The following is a 21,699-nucleotide window of genomic DNA, read 5'->3' as shown; positions in this document are numbered from 1 at the left end:
TAAAAACCATAAGGGGATACCACTTCACATCCACAGAATGACTGTAATAAAGAAGATGGACAATAACGTGTTGGCAAGTTTGTGGACAAATCAGAACCTTCATACGTTGTTGGTAGAAATGCAAAATGGTGTGGCCTCTTTGAAAAACAGTTTGGTAATTCCTCTAAACATAGTTACCATGTGGCACTTAAAGAGCTACTATACTGCTGCTGCTGCGTCACTTCAGTCGTGTCCGACTCTGTGTGACCCTAGAGACGGCAGCCCACCAGGCTCCTCCGTCCCTGGGATTCTCCAGGCAAGAACACGGGAGTGGGTTGCCATTTTCTTCTCCAATGCATGAAAGTGAAAAGTGAAAGTGAAGTCACTCAGTCGTGTCTGACTCCTAGCGACCCCACCGACTGCAGCCCACCAGGCTCCTCCGTCCATGGGATTTGCCAGGCAACAGTACTGGAGTGGGATGCCATTGCCTTCTCCGAACAGTTACTGTATAACTCAGCAATTCCATTCTTAGGTAATGTATGCAAGAAAATTAAAAATATGCATCCACATAAAAACTTTTATGTGAATATTCATGGTAGCATTATTCATAATAGCCAGAAAGTGGAAACAACCCAAATGTCCACAAACTGATAATGGGTAAACAAAATGTGGTATCTCCATACAATGAAATATAATTTGGTCATAAAAATGAGTGAAGTTCTGATACGTGCTACAACTTGAATAAACCTTGAAAACATAGTAAGAGAAAAAACAAAAAACAGATGCAAAAGACCACATATAATATGATTCCATTTATATGAAATGTCTGGAGTAGAATAGAGATTAGTGATTTCCAGCAGATGAGGGGAGGGGATAATTATTAATGGATATGGGTTTCTTTTGGGAATGATGAAAATGTTCTGAAATTACATGTTAGCAACTCGGTGTATTAAAAAACACTCAGTTATATATTTCAAAACAGTGAATTTTACAGTGTATGAATTATATATCAGTAAAGTTTGTTTTTTAAAAATCAAGCCTGACACTTTAAAAAAGGAATTGTTTAATCAGTCTGATATTAAAAGTTCAACTGAGAGTTATTTCTCAATTCTTTCAAAGCCTGTCCTATAATTTTATGTTTTTGCTGTTTAACATGTACAGTGTTTGGTGTTTTTACTTTGTTTCCTTAAATAAGTTCTGATTCAACTTTAGGTCACTGGAAGCTGTGCCTTTATAGTTTAGACAGTAGGAATAAGATCAAGGGAATCAAGACATTCATCAATACCAGATGTTTTTTGCTATGATACCATCAGTAATCATAATCTGTTTAGAGTGTCTCTTATGAGAAAAAATGTCTAATGGAAATATCTAGGAAGAAGAAGGAACAATAATGTAGAAAAAATTAATTTTATATCTTGCTTCATGTTTAGTTATGGAAAGGTAAGTTTAAGAAGAAATAATATATAAATAATACCCTTTCAGAAATTTCTATGAGAAATGATGTATAACAGTTTTCATCTCTTCGTATGAGATATTAAATTATAATATACACCTTTAATAAATAATTTATCGTTACAGACAGATTTGACCAGTTTTGGGCCATCAATCGGAAACTCATGGAATATCCTGCAGAAGAAAATGGATTTCGTTATATCCCTTTTAGAATATACCAGGTAGGAAGTAACATTTTTAACAATACCAACTTATGAAAGCCTTGAACATCTTACTTCTTAAAACACTTTTGTCCAGTGTCTTTTAAGTTTACATAGTAGCTGAATAATACTTATTAGGACTTTCCAGATCTCTTTCTTTGGTGGCAGTCAGATCCGAGACTGCACTATGCAGTATGTGACTCATATAGTGGGTCCTCACTCATATAATCAGTCCTCTTTATTTGCAGATTCTGTACTGGCAGATTAGCCTGCTTGCTGATGCTTATTTGCAACCTCAGAGTCACCACTCAACAGTACTACCCTAGACATGGGCAGAGTGATGAAAAATTTGATTTGCCCTATATGCACATTTTCAGTGATGCTATGCCTTCTTAAACCATAAAATGTGCTCTCATACCATAAACAAGTGACTTCCCAGTCTATTTAATGCCACATTCTACACATTTTTGTGCTTTTTATTGGTAATTTTGATGTTAGAAACGATTCCCAGGCATAGTGCTGAAGTATTGTCTTTATTCAGAAATGTACATAAAACACGATTATGTATTGATGAGTTGAAGAATACATGAGCAGAGACTTGCAGTAACCCTTGTATTCCAGTGGTTCAATGTTTGCTAATTCAATGTTTGCAGTGACTTTATAGAACATGAGTACTGCAGATGAGAATCGACTGTATTTGTTTTAGATGATGGGTCTTCAGTGCTGTACAACAAAATAAATGGTAGCTTCTCATTACCATACCCTTTCATGGGGTTAAAAAACCCCATGTTTCTGTAGAGCACTTTAAAACTACCATATGTTTCCTATATAGCAATACTGAATGAATTTTTATTGAATGGATGGTATCCAGAAAGCAAGTTGCCTACTATCATGGAAAAAGCAGTTAAGAATAGAAACTATTAATAGAAATAGTATCATAGACATAGACCCTCATCTAGCAGGACCTCCATTCAAATTCAAGAGATTGTATCATAACTTCCCTTTGTAGACATTTTTATTATCTCATAGTCTTTACTTACAGTTACTTCTACAGTTATTTTTTAATCTTTTATAGAGCCATCATATAAATGTGTATTCAAAAAGGAAAGTAAACCATCCAACTGAAAACAAGTAAAAACCAAAAATCCCAATATACTTCATGAGAAGTTTTTATGACTTTAATAAGGTTGCTTCTCAATTATTAATAAAGATAATGGCAAATAGACTTTAGATCATAGATTAATAATACATACAACATAAATAAAATGAGAAAAATGACTGATGGAATGAAATCAGATAATCTAATTAGCCACCTTCTTCTGCTTCCTTTTTTCAGAAAAATAAAATTTTAATTCCATAAGTCCTTTTTAAGCACAGATATTACACAGTGGATTTGGAAATGCCATACCTTATTTATTTATACTGTATCTTATATCATGAAGAATCTGAGGCAATTTACAGGAATATATTTGTACAGAAGCAAAATAGAAAAAAATTTTAAATCAGAGCCACTGAAGATATAAAATGGAAGCTCAGCATGAAGTTACCTACACTATGAATAAGTGAGATCTTCAAATTTATTAAAATTTTTAAATTTAGTGAAATTGACTTGTAAATTTGACCCAAAGCTTCTTTGCAGCCAGAGCAAGGGAGAAAGAAATGTGATTAGATATAATTTTTTTTTTTCATTTTATATATGATGAAAATTTACTAGGGTATCAGAGAAGCTAACTTTTCTTGGGTACCACTTAGGAAAGAAATTTCTCACGTGACCACATTTGGAGGGAACGAGGCAATATCCTTTATATTTCACCTATAGCTAGAAACACAATAATAGTTTCAATAAAACTGCTTCCTAATGTGCCACTTAGAGAAAACTAAAGACAGTGTATCATAAGCCATGGATCATCCACAGTGCAATAATGAATTGGTGAAGTAATTGGAAGGCAAAGACAAAAGAAAATTTTAGGTTATTTTATGGAAGAATGCTGTTGATCAAATAAGAAGGAAAGTCACTGATGGAGCAAGGCAATTGAGGGTTGGGATAAATCCGTAAAGGTTAATCCAATGGAGGAAGAGGTTTTCAGAGACCTGTTAAGGAAAAGGACAGGAAGCAGTGTTGCCACTGGCATGGGAGAATCTCAGTGTCCTCTGTATGGCGCAGGAGAGGTAGAACAGTTTTGCACGTTTTATGTTCAAGAGTGGGCAAACAGGACAGTTCTTGTGTTTGTGTAAAATAATGTGGGAAAAGGTGGCAGGAAGTCTGCATGTTTGTATTAAGAGAAAAACTGTCTCTTATTACATGAATTGGTACTGATTGCTTAGACATTCCATAAGAGAAACTTGCAGAGTGGTTTTATAGAACTAGAATCAGTAATGATATGCTTTGGTTATCCCACAGAGAAAAGCCAGAATTGAGTAGGATATTATGGACTAAGTATATGTGGGAGACCTGGGTTCGATCCCTGGGTTGGGAAGATCCCCTGGAGGAGGGCATGGCAACCCACTCCAGTATTGTTGCCTGGAGACTCCCCATGGACAGAGGAGCCTAGCGGGCTACAGTTCATGGGGTCGCAAAGAGTTGGACACAGCTGAGCAGCTAAGCACAACACAGCAACAATAGTACTTCATGTGGGTGGGATATTTTATGTGGTCTATAAATCTCATAGGAAAAGGCTACATGTTCACCATCACAGACATAGATATTGGTGATAAAAATGCAGATTAAAAGCAGTAATGGGCTATTTCAGAATTTTAAGAGTGCTCCTTATGTTTTCTGAATGGATTTCTTCTTTTTTTTTTTTTGGATGCAGGAACCTACTTTGGGGTTGAACTTGGATGGTGTGGATGGGGACAAGTGAGATTGACTCAGGGAGCTTGACTCTGTCTTTCTAGGGTCAGTAGTTGTAGTGTCACGTATTTAGGGGAATTCTAAAGCACAGTTTGAAGAACTACTCTTTATCTAGGCCAAGACAGGTTCAGTGATTTGCCCAGGTTAGGAAGTTCTTGATCTAGCTAGCACTCTGGATACACTAATACCTTCAACATGCTAGTGGTATCTTTGAAGGCAAGGTTAAGGTTTCTTTTTTCCTTTTTGATTCTGTGTAGTAGGATTTAGTACAGTGTTATTATGTACACTGTAAGTGCTTCACAGGTACTTAATTGAATCTTAGAGTATTAAAGCGCCAAAGATTTCATAATTTTAAAGCTGAAAAAAAATTTATAGTTCAGATAATCCAAAACTGAAAAGCTAGCTGCCTTTAATAAGGATAGTGCTGTTGTAATAGCAGAAGAAAAAAAACACTTTTAGAATTAATTAAAATGGTTGGAGACTAGTAGGAGCAAGTGGAAAAGAGCTGTTGGCAGGGTTGTATGGCAAAAACAGTGCATTGTATGCACCCCTGAATTCCAGCACTGCACTGGACGGGAGGCCCCTAGGGCTCTGTGGGAGATGTGACACTGACTAGCTGCGTGTCCACAGACGCTTACTCAGTCTTGCTGGGCCTTCGTTTCCTCATCAATAAAATGAAAAGGGCATAACTGAGTGAACTTATACATCTGGTTGGAATTGTTCTTTAAAGAAGCCATATTACAGATTTATCTAATTGTATCAGTGATGTTCTTCTTAAAATGTTTTATACTCCTGGTTTCAGAGCAAATTTATCAGTTTTATAGTAAACATAGTTCTTTCTTTTATGTCACTGTTTGTATGACTTTAAAATAATTTCTGAAATGATTCATCTTGAAAATTCATTAAATCATTCAGCAGTCATTAATAGTTGTTTGGGACTATTGTACCGTGAGCTCCATAGTAACATACCATAAGGCATACCTAAAGCCTACCAAAGTACCTTATTTGTGGAATTTAGTTGAATAAAATAGAGATTCTAAAGACATTTCCAGAAAACAGAAGCTCCAAAACTAATTTGAGATATATACCTCCCAACACTTACTGGGTGGTTCAGTTCCAGCATGTGTATTTAACTATAGATTGCAAATACTTGAAGCTCCTTTAGGGAAAGTGGGTATTACTATTACTAACGTAGGAATTGTAGGATTACTGTTGCTAGAATAATAGTGCAGATGTACAGAATGTAGATCTTCTCTTTCTCATTTACCATTCTTTTCTGGGGAAAATTACCAGATGTGTCCTTACCTCTTACCGCTGTATCATAAATGCAGTGATACTTAGAATGTATGTGAGAGAGAGGGAAAGAGAAAGAGAATGTGTATATGTGAGAGAGAATGGTTTTCATAAACTTCTATAATTAGATAGAAAGTGGGAGGCTAGAGAATTCTCAAAATTTGATTGCCAAAGCCTGGTTGCCAGGTGGGGACTCCGTTAGGGCAGAGCTTGCTGCCTGTTCTTTACTTAGTCAAGGCAGTGGCACTGTTTCTTCAAGTAGGTGGAGACAGAGCCTCAGGGTTTTATTGAAACTCTTTATTGCCCTACGTAACTTTGCTGTTGGCTTTACCCCTAGCTGGTTTGGTTTTGAACTTGATTAAAATCTAAGACATGAGATGCATAAGTGAATATAAAAAATTAGAAGTCTCTGTTTTTGCCATTGTCTGTTGGCTGGCTCTTTGCATTTCCCTGTTTGTCTTTTTGAGTCTTCGTACACGCCTTGACCAAAGGAAGATGGGATCTGCTGTTGTCCTAGATTATATGATCTAAAGATAATACCAGATTTCTGCTCCTGACTCCCTTATATATAGCTCTTTAATTTGTATGGTTGGGATAGTCCATTGATTAAGTGTGGCTTTTACTTATGTGGCATTTTGATTAATCTGCACCTTTCATTTGTTTAATATATTAATAGATCTCTGTACTATTTGAGACCTTAAATTAGTAACTTTAAATAAAACCTCTAAATCCAGGTTTATTAATAAGACAAATGAAGGACATAATTTCGCTAAACTTTTTTCTTTGTAGAATTCTAACAGAATTCCAGTATAGCAGGGGATAAAAAGGGAAGGACAGTGAGTATAGTATGCTTGAGTGAGGTTCATGTCATGTTTGGAGGCCTCACAACTGTCTTAGGAGGTAGGGATCTTTATCTCATTTCCCACGAGGAAGCTGAAGCTGAGGAATTCTAAATGACTAGCCGAGGGGCACACATACAAAAAGTCTGAAGACTAGAATTCAGACCTAAGTGAGACTTACAAACAAAATATTATTTTCTTCCTAAAAATTAAGTTTACAGAATTTTCAAGACAATTATCACATAAAGTGAAGTCCATGAAGTCCACTTTGACCAAACCTAGAAAATCCCTATCAATATTCTTTAAAGGTTGACTTTTGTGCAGATTGTTGGAAAACTTGAGTTCTTTTTCATCTGTAATTTGATTATCAGTGGGCTCAGAATGACTGTAATCCAATGACAGAATTTTAGTGGTAAAAGTAAAATAGGACCAAAAGTAGTTTGGAGATCCATTATTGACCAGAATGTGTCATTTCTGTCATTTACATAACAGTTTGGTTTGGTGTGTGTGTTTCAGGTCTGTGTTCCCGAAATCCAGGTGCTTCATATTAACTAGTATTCTAGAGATGAGGTTAATGGCAGGAAGTGCCTCAGAAATGTAACTAAAATGTTATTTAGCCTACAGATGTCATTAATGAGGGTATCTGTGAAAAAGATTTGTAAACTGACTGTGACTTCCTCAGGCATTGATATTTAGGTTATAGTGTGAAAATTAGGCACATAATTTCTGTTTTTCAAGAAGCAGTGGATTTATAAGTGTTATCTGCTGGTATGCTGCATGTAAGAAAAAGTCGTCTCATTCTAATCATTCACAAGTTCATTTGTTCACAAATATTTGCATGCTGTGCTTGTACTGTGCACAGGGGATACAAATGGTGATTAATATGGTACATCACCCTTTAAGAATTTATAATAAAATAATAAAAGAATTAAGTGTACAATCAAATTTTAAATCACAACTGTGATTGGTGCTGTGAGGGAGAGGTACATAGTGCAATAAAGGCTAGTTCTGCTGAGGGGAATTTGATCTGTTTTAGTAGGGCAGAGAAGACTTCTTTGATGAAATGTCCTGTCTTTTGAGGTCTGACAAACTGATGGAATTAGGTAGGCAAAGAGTAATGAGAGGACTTTTGTCTGCAGAGGGGATGTAAGTATGAGGACAGCCTGTTGCTCTTGAGCACAGAGTTGGGGGCAAAATAAATATGTTGTTTATTTTTCTTCTGGGTTATTTATCTTGTTATTTTACAAAAGATTATTTTTATAGATATTAACCATTTTCTATCAAACACTGTAAAATATAATCACAACTTTAAAATTCGTCTTGATTTTTATAGTATCTTTCTATTAAAAAAATGTTTTTAATGCTTTATATGCCCAATTATTATATATCTTTTTCTTAGTCATATATGAATTTCTTTGTTAAGAAGGCCCCTCCCCATACACCTGCAGGTTTTACATAGTTTTCTTACCTAGCTTTTCTTGTAGGATTGGTTTTTAATATGTAACTCTTTAGCTCATCTGGAACTTATTTTTGTGTGCTGTATGAGATACAGGCATACAGCTTTATTTTCTTCCAGGCGATAGCTAGCTGTATTGGGTTTATTTATTATATAAACTAAGGGTGGGCAAACTTTTTTCTTTAAAGAATCAGAAAATAAAGGTTCTCAGCTTTGTAGAGCAAATGGTCTCTGTTGCAATTGTACAGTTCTGTAGCTTGGAAGCAACCATAGACAACTTGCAGTTGATGGGCATGGCTGTGTTCCAGTCAAATCTCTATCTCCAGAATCAGGACAAAGGCACAGTCTGGCTTGCAGGCTGTAGTGTATTGATTTCTGATATAAACTATTCTTTTCCTATTAGATAAAAGTGCCACTTCTGCTTTACATTAAAATAGCTTGACTACAGGGATCTGGTTTTGAATTCCTCTTCCATTCCATTGGTTTGTTTATTTTTATGGCAGTATTATTTTTATTTGATTTTAATGTTCTGATATTTGCTGGGGCAATTCACTGCTGACCTTTTTTCCAGTCTTTTCTTGGTTAGTAAGTGGGAATACATTTCTGTTTTAATTTTGGTAAAATTCACCTTTTTATGTCATTAAATCTTCCCACATAAGAACACAGTACATTTTTCTTATTCAGATTTGGTTTTATGTTTTCCAGTAGGCCCATTGTCTTTCTTTTAAATTTATTTCTAGGTGTTTCTTAGGTTTTGTTTTTCTCTATTTCATTTCCATTTCTAATATTTATTTATGGCATCAACCAAAACAACAAAACAAAAGCCCTCTTCCCACCATTTTTGTCAGCCATTTCTTGTTCTTGCTTCATTGCATTGTTAGTATTGTGTCCCCAAGACTGTGTTAAATAATAATGTTACTAGCAGTAATCAGCCTTTTTCCCCAGCTTTTCCCTTGGCCTTTGGGATCTGTAAACTCATTGGTCCTTAGGCTCATGTCCACCCAGAGGGGAAATATTGTAGAGGTTTGTAGTTCCCCCATGTAGATCTTGCCGCCTTGCTCTCTCCAGTAGTTACTTTAGCTCAGAGAGCCACTTTGTTGGTAGGAGACAGATTTGGGAATCGAAGGAAGAGGGGGAAGCATTAAGCTTCCAGCTCCCAGAATCCTCTCCACATATAATTGTTATTATGCTATTTTTTCATGTAAAGAATTTATAGCAGTAATTCTCGGGGCCAGGTATAATGCTAAATTCATGCCCTAGCTGTGGTGGTAGCATACTACAATGAAACACCTATGCTTAAAAACAGGATTTGTATTTCACATGTAAAGACGCCAAAGTATAGAATGGATGATCAGTTCTTAACGTAACTTCACTTCTGATCCAAGTGAAGACAGCAGTTAAAAAATGATAAATAACTTGCAAGTTGAAGGCATGTCACTCATTTTCACCTTTCTGTAGAGATACAGCTTATGAAGTTAATTTAATTTCTTTACAAAGTATTTTAAACATTTATTAAACAGCTAAAGAGAATTTCTTCTTTAGTAAATGCGAAGAAGCAGCAGAGCTTCTGTACTGTGCTTGTATCTTTGTTCCCCTCACAATGCCGTACACATAATAGGTGCTCACAAAACACACAAACTATATATAACAAGCTAAGGAAGTTCTCATTATCTATGAAGGTGGTGGCCATTCTGGTCTTTTAATAAATCAGACTGTAACATTCATACCATACATTTTACTGTAGAATTCTGGGCTGGATTTTCTGTTGAGTAAACTATCATTGAGCTTCCCAGGAGGCCCTGGTGTAAAGAACCTGCCTGCCAATGCAGGAGACCTGAGAGACATGGGTTTGGTCCCTGGGTCAGGAAGATTCCCTGGAGAAGGAAATGGCAACCCACTCCAGTATTCTTGCCTGGAGAATCCCATGCACAGAGGAGCCTGATAGGCTACAGTCTATAGGGTTGCAAGGAGTTGAACATGGCTGAAGTGATATAGCATGCACACACACAAACTATCATTCTCTACTGTTGCTCTAAAGTAGAACAGAGTTGTATGAAAGTATAGTAATAAATTATTTTTGTGCAGTACTTTATATTTTGTGAAATACTTTGATCTTCACAACACCTTTGTGTGGACAGAGCAAATATTACCATCTTTTCTAAGCTGGAAGTTAATGACCAGATAAAGGACACAAAACTAGTAAGCAGTGGAGCAAGGACTAGAGTGCAGATCTAGCTCTGTGTGGTATATACATGCACACATATTCTAAAAGAATCTCTTTTTTGCAAGAACATGAATATGTATTGAGACTTTAGCAGTTGAATATGAGATGAATGTTTTGCAGACATAGATTAGTTCAATTAATGAGGAATTGGGGGCATTGATTTGAGTTTTAAGGGATTAAAAACATAAGAGTTCAACAGTCTTTCCTTTTGCTGTTTGCTGCGTTTGCTTTTGGTGTTAGATCCAAAGAAATTATTTGCATGACCCTGTCAAGCAGCTCACCACTTTTCTTACCGTTTACTGGTATCTACGAGGTCAGTTTTCTTCTAAGAGCTTTATGGTTTCAGGTCTTACATCCATCCAAATCTTTAATCTATTTTGAGTAAATTTTGTGAATGGTATAAAATAGTCACCCAGTTTCATTCTTTTGCATGTAACTGTTCAGTTTTCCCAGCACCATTTATTGAAAAGACTGTCCTTTTCCCTATATTCTTTGATCTTTTGTTATAAATTAATTGACCATATACATGTAGGTGGGTTTATTTCTGGGTTCTCTGTTCTGTTCCATTGTTCTGTGTGTCTCTTTTTATGCCAGTACCATACTGTTTTGATTACTGTAGACCTGTAATACAGTTTGAAGTCAGGGAGTGTGATACCTCCAGTTGTGTTCAGCTTAAGATTGCTTTGGCTATTCAGGGTCTTTTGTGGTTCCACACCACAAAATTTTATGATCAAATAGTCTAATGGGTTATTTTTTTGAGATGTAATTCACAGACTATAAGAATCGCCCTTTTAAAGTGACAGTTTTAGCATTTTACAGAGTTGTGCAGTCATCACTGCTGTCAAGTTTCAAAACATTTTCATCACCTCTAAAAGAAACTCCATACCCATTAGCAATCACTTCTCTTTCCTCCTCCCCCGGCCCCTTGCAACCACCAGTTTACTTTCTGTCTCTGTGAATGTGCTATGTGGACATACAAATGAAATCATATTACATGTGTCTTTTTGTGTTTGCCTTCTTTCATGTGGTGTAAATTTCATCTGTCTTGTAGCATGTAGTACCTCATTCCTTTTTATGACCAACGTTCCTTTGTATGGATATACCACATTTTGTTTACCCATTCATTGGTTGATGCATATTTGGCTGGTTTCCACTTTAGGGCTGTTATTTTCTGTGAACATTCATGTACAAATTTTGACAGTGGGCATATGTTTTCAGTTTTTTGAGTGTATACCTAGGACTGGAAATGGTGGGTCATCTAACTCCATGCTGAGCCTCTTGGGGAACTGCTGTACTGTTTTCTAAATCAGTTGCACCATTTCATGTTCCTATCAGCAGTGAATGAGAATTTCAGTTCCTCTATGTCCCTGCCAACACTTGTTATTATATGCCTTTTTGATTAGTCATCCTGAGTGGATATGAAGGGATATTTCATTATGATTTTGAAACTGCAAGGAGATCCAACCAGTGCATTCTGAAGGAGATCAGCCCTGGGATTTCTTTGGAAGTTATGATGCTGAAGCTGAAACTCCAGTACTTTGGCCACCTCATGCGAAGAGTTGACTCATTGGAAAAGACTCTGATGCTGGGAGGGATTGGGGGCAGGAGGAGAAGGGGATGACAGAGGATGAGGTGGCTGGATGGCATCACTGACTCGATGGACGTGAGTTTGATTGAATTCCGGGAGTTGGCGATGGACAGGGAGGCCTGGCATGCTGCGATTCATGGGGTCACAAAGAGTTGGACACGACTGAGCGACTGAACTGAACTGAACTGAACTGAATGATACTGAGCTGGAGAAGGAAAAGGCAATCCACTCCAGTATTCTTCCCTGGAGAATTCCATGGACAGAGAAGCCTGGCAGGCTACAGTCTGTGGGGTCACAAGAATCGGACACAGCTTAGTGACTAAACTACTACTGCTTATGATCTGAGCATCTTTTCATGTACTTACTGACCATTTGTATATTTCCTTAGGAGAAATATCTTTTCTTTGCTTATTTTTAAATTGGGTTGTCTTTTCACTATTGAGTTGTGAATATATACACATATATATATTGAGTTGTGAATATATTTTATATATTCTGAATACAAGACCTTCACTAGATATTTGCTTTATAAATAGTTACTCCCATTCTTTGGACTGTCTTTTTATTTTCTTGGTCATGTCCTTTGAACACAGACGTTTTTCATTCTGATGAAGGTCCAGGTCTTTTTGTTGTTGTTGTTGCTTATGCTTTCATATTGTCATATCTAAGAAAACTTTGCCTAATACAAAGTACATTTCCTTATAAAGTTTTGTAGTTTTGTTTCTTTCATTTAGGTCTTTGATCTCCAAAACTTGCATGTTTTTAAAATTTTCTTGCTCTGTTCATTCCTCTTAGGAATAGCCTCTACTTCCAAAATGCTTCATGACTCAGCTCAAATGTCATTTCCCCCAAGAAGTCTTCCTTGATTTCTCCATATGTGCCCCAATCCTTCATACCATGTATAAATTATTTTCTCTTTCTCTGAATTTTGTTTTAAAGCGTTCCCTTCTACTTTTTATTATGGCAAGTTGTACATTAGGAAGAAACCTTAAGAATCATCTCGTTTAACCCCCTAATTTTAGAAATACAACAGATAGCTTGCACAGAGCTCTTACCCAAATGTTCAATTGGATATTTAATGGCAGAGACAGAAGTAGAACTTGAGTCTTGCATTTCCAGCCTGATTATTTTTCTACACACAGAATTTGTAATATAGACCTTTCTTAAGCTCTTTTGCAGTATTTCACCATGGACCTGTTAAAGTCTGTGTACAATTTCTCTGTAAGATGTAACCTGTGAATTCCTGGAGGTCAAGGAATTGTTTCATTTCTCTCTGTATCTTTATAAACATTTCTCAGAGACTTTTTCCTGCTAGAATAAATAAATGAATAATGCTTTGGTTTAGAAAATTAATATTTTTAATATAAGATTACAATGATACCCCCCTTAGATACCTTTTGAAAGAAATTGGTACGTTGAGGCCTGTAGGGGGCAGCCCAACACAGCAAGTTTTGATTGCCCTTAGTAAGCTACCTACTATTCTCTGAGATCGTTTTCAACTTAAATTGCTTCTTATGTGGATTTTTGAAAAACGAAAGTAACAATTAATGACAAACTTATTTGATGGGTTTTTTTTTAATTGTCTTGTATAGGAATGGAAAGTTTTTGATGCAGATGATATGCTGTTTTGTTTTTAAAGCATTTGTGTTTTTGTTTTGTTTAGTCACTGAGTTGTATCCAACTCTTTTGCAACCCCATGGGCTGTCGCCCGCCAGGCTCCTTTGTCCATGGGATTTCTCAGGCAAGAATATTGGAGTGGGTTGCCATTTCTTTCTTCAGAGGATCTTCCTGACTGGGTCGAATCCTACATTCCAGGCAGATTCTTTACCATCTGAGCCACCAGGGAAGTCCTTTAATGCCACAATAGCACAGATAATATAATGGCAAATGTTGTCCCTAATTTATTGTTAGAGAAGTTAAAGCATGCAAATTAATAGTATTATCACAGACTACTAGTTATTATTAAATGAAGTCTGTATTTTCTTATTAATTTGTTACACTTAGCTAGGTCATTGTTTCATTTACTGTTTTCAAGAATAAAAAACATTGCTGGTAATTAAAGTAAGCTATAGACAAATAACAACAATACCTAACATTTATTGAGTATTTGTGTGCAGGTACTATTTGAAATACTATTTTACATGCATTCATTCATTTATTCCTCATTACTGTCCTCTGGGACATATGCTGGTACTGTCCCCATTGTGTGGATGAAGTAATTGATTTTTTATTGAAAATTGCCCAGGATTACTCAGTAAGTGGAAGAGCTGGACTCTGAACCCAGGCAGTCTGGCCTCAAAGCTCTCACCCTTCATCACTGTCCCTTGGATACTTTGTTAAGCTCATTACTTTTATTTTCTTACTCCTTTCTATCACAACTTTCCATTTGAGACTGTTTTCCAGTTTTTACACACATCAGGCTTCTTATTACTCCACCCTTTCTGTTGTTTCCTGCTTTTCTTCGTCGTCTTCTTCTAGTAGAGAAAATGCATGGACAGAAAGTAAAAACACGACATCCTCCCTTTAGTGCAAAGAGATTGAAACAGATAGTTAAAGTTGTGTGGTTTTCTTTCTCTTTTATTTACAGAATGCTCTTTTTTGAATTACCAATTAAGCAGTTTTTAGTGAGCACATTAAAACATGAATTCTCAAATTTAGGGATGGAATGAACTTCTCTCTTCCTGCTTAAGCATGTAGTACCATGGGATAATTTTAAGAACTGAAATATTAAATATCTTATTTTTAAAAGATAGATTGTGGTAAGATAGGCTTAATTATTTCACTAAAAACGATTTTTTAGATCCCTTTGCAAAAAAATTCTTAGTTGTGATAAGATCCTTATATTTTATTATGGTATTCTAATATATGTAAAAATTAACCTTACTTCCAGGTATTGGTGTGTATTTTCTTTCTCATTCTTTCCTTTCCATAATTTCAACTTTCCTTAAACACTCTGAGAATATGAGTAGATATGGTTAAAATAAATTAGACTCCAACTAGTCAATTTGACAAAAGCTTAGGTTAACTGAGAGGCATAAAAAATGGTAATTTGGCTAAAATGAAAATAGAGCTGTTTCATACCTAAGTGTTCAATGGTATTTAAATCACAAAATAAGATCTTAGTGTGTAATTTTTTAAAGAAAATATTATCAAATAGTTTACTCCTTGGTTTATTAAGGCACCTCATATTACAGTTAATATTGCAGTTTCTTGGAGGAATTGTCACCCTATTCCATGGTTAAGCTACACCTTAGGATGGTCATCAGCTGCTTTAATGAGTAGATTTATTATAGCCTTCCCATCTTTTTCTAACTGACATGGGTTTTAGTTTCCTGATTTACTTCTGGCCTAGTGAAGTCTTGGTAGGTGCTAAGCTCAGTCCCTGTCTAAAGAATGTTTATTTCTTCAGCCTTACTTTTCAGAAAGATTTCCAAGACCCAGATCATCTCTGCGTGTGTCATTATCACAGTTTTCTCTCAGTCTGTTTCCATCTCAGAGAATGCCACCGTCCAGAAATGATGCTCTGTAGGGTCATCATTTAATCTGTTGACAATTTCATGGTGTAAGAAAATTTGCTTAATCACTTATCTATTCCAATAGTGAAAACTACCTTCTGATTTTTTTTTTCTCTTCTTCTCATAAATGATTTTCATGTAACAGACCAGAAGACACACCACCTGTCTGTTAAGAACAGAATTACTAGGCCTTAATTCTTAGTAGTGGTTCCTTCTTTTGGGTAAATATAAGAATTGCTTTTGGTCTAATTACTCATACTTCTAAAATAACTACTTACTAATAATTTCAAATAGGTAATGTATGTGTGATTGTTTAGGAGTATTAGAAGGAAAAACCAATTTAAAAACCCAAAGGCTAATATTCCTATTATTTGTGGCCTGAGCCTGGAAGATTTTGTTTTGGCATTTTATATCCTGGTGTCTTAACTCTTTGGTGAAGTTTGTGTCTTAGTTGTTGGATCATACCCATTTTTTTTTTAATCTTGTTTTTAATTTTCAGGGTTTTGCAGGAGTTTATATATTTGATTCATGAGTCTTGCAGGTTGTTTATAATAAGACAAGTACTAAGCAGATGATATAAATACAGAGATTTGTATAGATATATTGATGTGTGTACATCAGTTGTATTGATATTACATATAGATGCAGAACTTGATATGTGCATATTTGAAATTTCTTGAATCGTTAGCTAATCAAGTTGCTTTTGCAGAGGATTGTGCTGTATTAAAATGTTAATTCTCAGTTAAGAAATGTAGTCTGATATAAACAGTCAATTGCATTGTCTTTTGATGCCTTGGGAGCATTTTACAGAATATATCTTGTCTCAAACAAGATGTATCTCTCAAAGGTCTGTTTTCAGAAAAACCCTATAAAGGTAAAGGAATGTCAGTGCTGGTTCAAAGAGTTACTGTTTGAGTGTGTTGCTTGAAGCAGGTAATGGGTAGTGAGAGCTCTCTATCAGTGGAATGATGAGTCTTGATCACAGTTAGGTTCCACAGAATTGGATCTACATTTGGAAACTGAGTAGACCATGTATCTACGTTGGGTGTGATCTTTTCATGAAAGTCACCTGTCTGCTATGTTGTTACACAGTTATGTACATGACATAAATTAATTAAAATTATACTAATTGTGAAATTGTACGAATTAGCAAGGTGAGGATTTCAAATGATTGTTGAATTCACTGAGGAATGATTTGTATATTAGATGTGTGGCTAAGTTCATGTGCACGAAACTCTGAGAAGTCAAACTAATGTTACTTATTATTGAACTTCATTAACCATGTGTTCAGTTCAGTTCAGTTGCTCAGTTGTGTCCAACTCTTTGCGACCCCATGAATCGCAGCACGCCAGGCCTCCCTGTCCGTCACCAACTCCCAGAGTGCACTCAGACTCACATCCATCGTCAGTGATGCCATCCAGCCATCTCATCCTCTGTCGTCCCCTTCTCCTCCTGCCCCCAATCCCTCCCAGCATCAGAGTCTTTTCCAATGAGTCAATTCTTCGCATGAGGTGGCCAAAGTACTGGAGTTTCAGCCTTAGCATCATTCCTTCCAAAGAAGTCCCAGGGCTGATCTCCTTCAGAATGGACTGGTTGGATCTCCTTGTGTTACACCATATTAAATCTGTCTTCAAAACATTGTAAATGATTATTACATTTGAAATGTAGAAAATTAACATACTAAGAAATAACATGTCTTTAGAACTAAAGACTCAGAAATCCAAGGTAGTATTCTTAACATTTTGTCTAGATTTTTCAAAATGTGGATAAGAGAAACATTTCACATGGATGACAAGAGTTTGTCCTGCTCATTTAAAATTTGAAAGAAATAATGTATTTCACTAGGTACTTCTGTCCTTTTAGTCTTTCCTTCCTTTCTTTTCTTTTCCTCCTCTATTTTTCTTTTTCTTCATCTTTCTGTCCCACCTTATTCTTATACAGAGCCCTCCCTTTTCTCTACCTCACTAATCTGAAAAGTTTTTACTATGTAATAAAGCATTTCCTATTTCAATTAAAGTTTTGAAGTTTACTTTTAAAAGCAGAGCTTTAACTAAAGGAAAAATACCTCTATTAGCTTACATTTAAAATCCTTTTCATCATGATGAGCGTAATTATCTGTTACTTCTAAGAAGTAAGCCATAGCTAATTTCTGACTCTGCATCCATGTTTAAAGTGACTTAGAATCAGCTGGGGACAGTTCTGACGTCTGCTTATGTAACGCAGCATTCATACTCTTCACTAGGTGTTCATTTTAGCTACAGATGCTTCATATAAAACAGGGTAGAGTAGCTTTCAAAAAGATCTACACATCAAAGTGTAACTTGAACTCTGGTTTTTACGTTGCTTAAGGAATCCTTAATGGAGTAGAACTAACAAATTTGTTCTTCCCACTAACACATTATCGTTTTAAAGCTTTAAAACCTTTTTTCTTCCATGTCCTCTGAAGCCATAGCACATACAATTGGATAGTTTTAGTATTTTGGAATGTTTTAACAATATCCACATTAAATGTCATTCTATTTCATGCTTGGTGCAAAGAAGGTTTCCTTCAATTGTAATTAATCCTGGAGAATAATGATCTGCTTTTGGAATGATAGATAAAATTCCTTACATAAAAGAGCTGTATTTTAAGTTGAAATACACTCACGCTTTAGTTTGGCTGATAACTGTTAGTAAGTGCAGTGAGGATGTCTTTTAGCTACAGTGTATCTTCTTTTGCCTCATCACAGTCTTCCATTTCTCAGATGGATAAGCTGTCATTAAGTTACCCAAGAATTAATCTTTACTGTCTGTGGCCCTCTTAGAACCTTACTTTAAAAATCACCGCTTTACTGTACTACTAAATAAGAAAACGTTTATGCAATTTTTAAACCTCCATAGTGGAAAGAAACCTGTAATTTTTACTTGCTATATTGGTGGTATTGAAAAATTATCTTAAACTAAAATTCTGTTGGAATATATTAGCCTGTTTTGGATTTCTATAGACAGTACTCTCTTCACATATCATGTTCTAAAAATTTGAATTTGTAAAGGTGATAGGACTTGTTATTATAAGTAAAAAAAAAAAAAAATTTAGGATAGGCCATGTAATTAGTAATGAAATTGAACTATGATATTGGTACTGTAAACCCTGACCTGCATTTTAGAATATCATTCCTTATCATTCTAATAAAGTCTTAAGTCAAGAAACTATGAGAGGAAGAGTCCCTCTTCTCTGTTCAGGTCATGGTAATGTGGGTTGGAATCAGACGTTCCGCTCCGAGGAAGGAAAGGCTGTTTCTCTGCTGCCCTAACTGGTGGGGAGGGTTCTGGGAAAGCTCAGAAATAGTAGACATAAAGAGTCTACAAGCTGAGCAGTTGTCCTTGATCAATAAGGACATTTTTTTTATAATCCAGACACTGTATTTGGTATGATACATTAGTTCTATTTTATATAACACCTTATCGTTAAATTCTGAATCCATTTTAGTAAACTGCCATCCACTTTAAACTAGGTTTTATTATTTCAAAACTTGAGACTTCATTTTAAGTATCAGAACATGAATTTTAAATGAGTTAAACAAATTAAGGGAAACGTACTTAAATTCCCACAAACAGCTTTAAGATTGCCATGATGCTATATAACTTTTAAAGAAAAATCTATAATTTTTGTAAATTGATGAGGGCAGGAATATTTCTCTAACATTATTTGGAGGCTCTTGACCTCATTTGGAAATTTTAAATTGGTGGAGTATAATTATTGTTTCTTAAGAACTCATGAAATAAACATAGAATGATGAATAGTTATAAATCAGACTGTGATGAATCTGAGTTGTCACTCTAGAAGGCCTCTTCTACTTCCACCCATTTGAGGACTTTGTACTAACAGCTTCATTGAAGTATAACTTTGATATCAGAATTCATCCTTTTGTCTTTTTGGTTCTGCTGCAAGGCAAGCGGGATCTTAGTTCCCCAACCAGGAATTGAACCCATGCTCCTTGTGGTGGAAGTATAGAGTTTTAACCACTGGACCATCATGGAAGTCCTAAAGTTCACCCTTCTAGGTGTACTATTGATTTTTTAGAATATTCACAGAGTTGGTGGAACCATCACTATTATGTAATTTCAGAACATTTTTATCACCCCAAAAAGACCCCATCCCTAATTAGCAGTCACACCTCATTCTTCCTTCCTTCCAGCCCATGACAGATTCCCCCTCCCCTCCAGTTCATGGCTACTACTGGTCTTCCCCTGCCTCCCCAACCCCCCAGATTGGTATATTCTGAGCCTTTTGTGCAAATGGAATTTTAAAGTATATGGCCTTTTGTGTCTGGCTTCTTTCACTTGGATTATATTTCCATGGTTCATCAATGTTATGGCACGTTTCTGTTCCTTTCCTGTTTATGGCCAAGTAATACTCCACTGCTTGGAAATACGACGTTTTGTTTATCTATTCACTGATTGGTGGTGGTTTGGATTGTTTCTACCTTTTGCCTATTATGAATAAATGCTGCTATGAGCATTAATATACAAGGTTTTGATGGACATATGCTTTCAGTTCTCTTGGGTAGATATTTAGGAATGGAATTGCTGGGTTATGTGGTAATTCTGTGTTTATCTTTTGAGGAACTGCCAGATTATTTTCCAAAGTATATATGCCATTTTACATTTCACTTACCAAGTATAAGGGTTCCAATTTGTCTACATCCTTGCCAACATTTGTTATTTTCTATCATTTTAATTATAGCCATCTTAGAAGGTATAAAGGGGTATATTACTAATTACTAATGATGTTAAACATCTTTTCATATGTTTAATGACCATTTGGATATCATCTTAGGCAGGATATCTTCAAATCCTTTGCTCTTTTTAAACTGGGTTTTCTTTTTATTATTGAGTTGTAAGAGCCCTGTATATCTTCTGGTCACTAATTCTTTATTGGATACATGATCTGCATTTATTTTCTCCTATATTTGGTTTTATTTTCATTTTCATAGTGCCCTTTGAAATACAAAGATTTTAAATTTTAGTTAAGTTCAGCTTATTTTCTCTTTGGTTGCTTGTGTTTTCAGGTTGTCTCACCAAATCCAAGGCCATAAAGATTTCCTTCTATGTTTTCTTCTAAGAGTTGTATAGTTTTACTGCATTGTTTTTCTTCATATATTTTTTAGGGTAGTCAAGTGCTATTTTTTTTTTTTAATTTCTTAATCAACATATGACTTCAACAGTGAGATTTGTAAAATATTTATCATTTTTTTTTATTTGCTACTTCTAAAATACTCACAGGAATTTATGAAATCTGCTTTCAATGCTACTTCAGTGAATAAATGTTTTAAATGATTAGTATCGAAACAAAAATATCAACATCCTTATATTATAAACTTTATTTAGTTTTCACTATAAAGCCTACAGACCTTACACAAAGGGCTGAGGATCTTGTTGTGCTTTAGTCACTCCTGGCCCAAGTTTAGAAACACTTTTCTAGTGGATAAGACACTTGATAGATCATCAGGAGAACAGAATTTCAATTCTGAGGTCGACACAACCTCTTTTACCCAGATGCTGCTTCTTGCTACTCTGATTTCTATATTTGTACAAATTAAAAGTGCTGCATAGTTATTTTATCTAAGTATACCATAAAGGTAGAAATAATCTGTATATAAACATGTCCTTTAAATCGTCAGTCAAAAACAGTTTATTCCATTACTCTTACAGTAGCTTACCTTTTTAGTATGGCTTTGGATAAAATTAGCAAAGACATTTTTATAGATACTGAAATTTAAACTATGATTCCCCAGGTATGGTTTCGAGATTTTTCAGGAGAAACCTTAGAAGTAAGATAATTATTACTAAACACATCAATCCTAGCACTTTTATAGGAAGCCTCTCATTTGGCCACTCTACTAATAATTTCAAATAAAACATTTTAAAGCAATATAACTTATTTTATAAATCAGCTCATAAACAGCACCAAATTGTTCTCGACCTTAGCAGGAGGGAAATGGTACTTCCCTATAACACATTTTATTCAATGAAAGGATATGAGGAAAACACACACTGTTGCCTATGTTTGAAGACAATTTGCCTTAATTATTTATGTGGCAAAATATATTTGATATTGTCTAGACAGAATTATAATAAATATAACAGTTTAAAGAAGACAAGACATAAACTACAAACCTGATGTGTGGATATAATTCTGATGGGTGCTTTCATTTAATCATAGTCTCAATTAAGACACTGCTGCTTTGAGGATTAAGTGTCCCTGACTATAATAATGACAGCTTTTCAAATGTTAATTATTATTTTTTAGAGTTGTCGGG

General features: G+C 35.3%; 1 protein-coding gene across 8 annotated transcripts in view; it reads left to right on the top strand.

The window, feature by feature from the left end:
* Positions 1 to 21,699, top strand: part of ATG5 (autophagy related 5) — a 142,144-nt gene that overhangs the window by 66,397 nt on the left and 54,048 nt on the right. For all 8 annotated transcript variants that reach the window (XM_025294664.2, XM_025294660.3, XM_045161962.1 and 5 more), the window contains one exon: positions 1,558 to 1,652. In XM_025294664.2, coding sequence (XP_025150449.1) covers positions 1,558 to 1,652 — 95 coding nt within the window. The remainder of the gene's footprint in view (positions 1 to 1,557; positions 1,653 to 21,699) is intronic.

The sequence above is a fragment of the Bubalus bubalis genome, chromosome 10 (assembly GCF_019923935.1).
Source record: "Bubalus bubalis isolate 160015118507 breed Murrah chromosome 10, NDDB_SH_1, whole genome shotgun sequence".
NCBI lineage: Eukaryota > Metazoa > Chordata > Mammalia > Artiodactyla > Bovidae > Bubalus > Bubalus bubalis.
The sequence above is the reverse complement of the archived record's forward strand: the minus strand, read 5'-3'. Positions and strand labels throughout refer to the sequence as shown.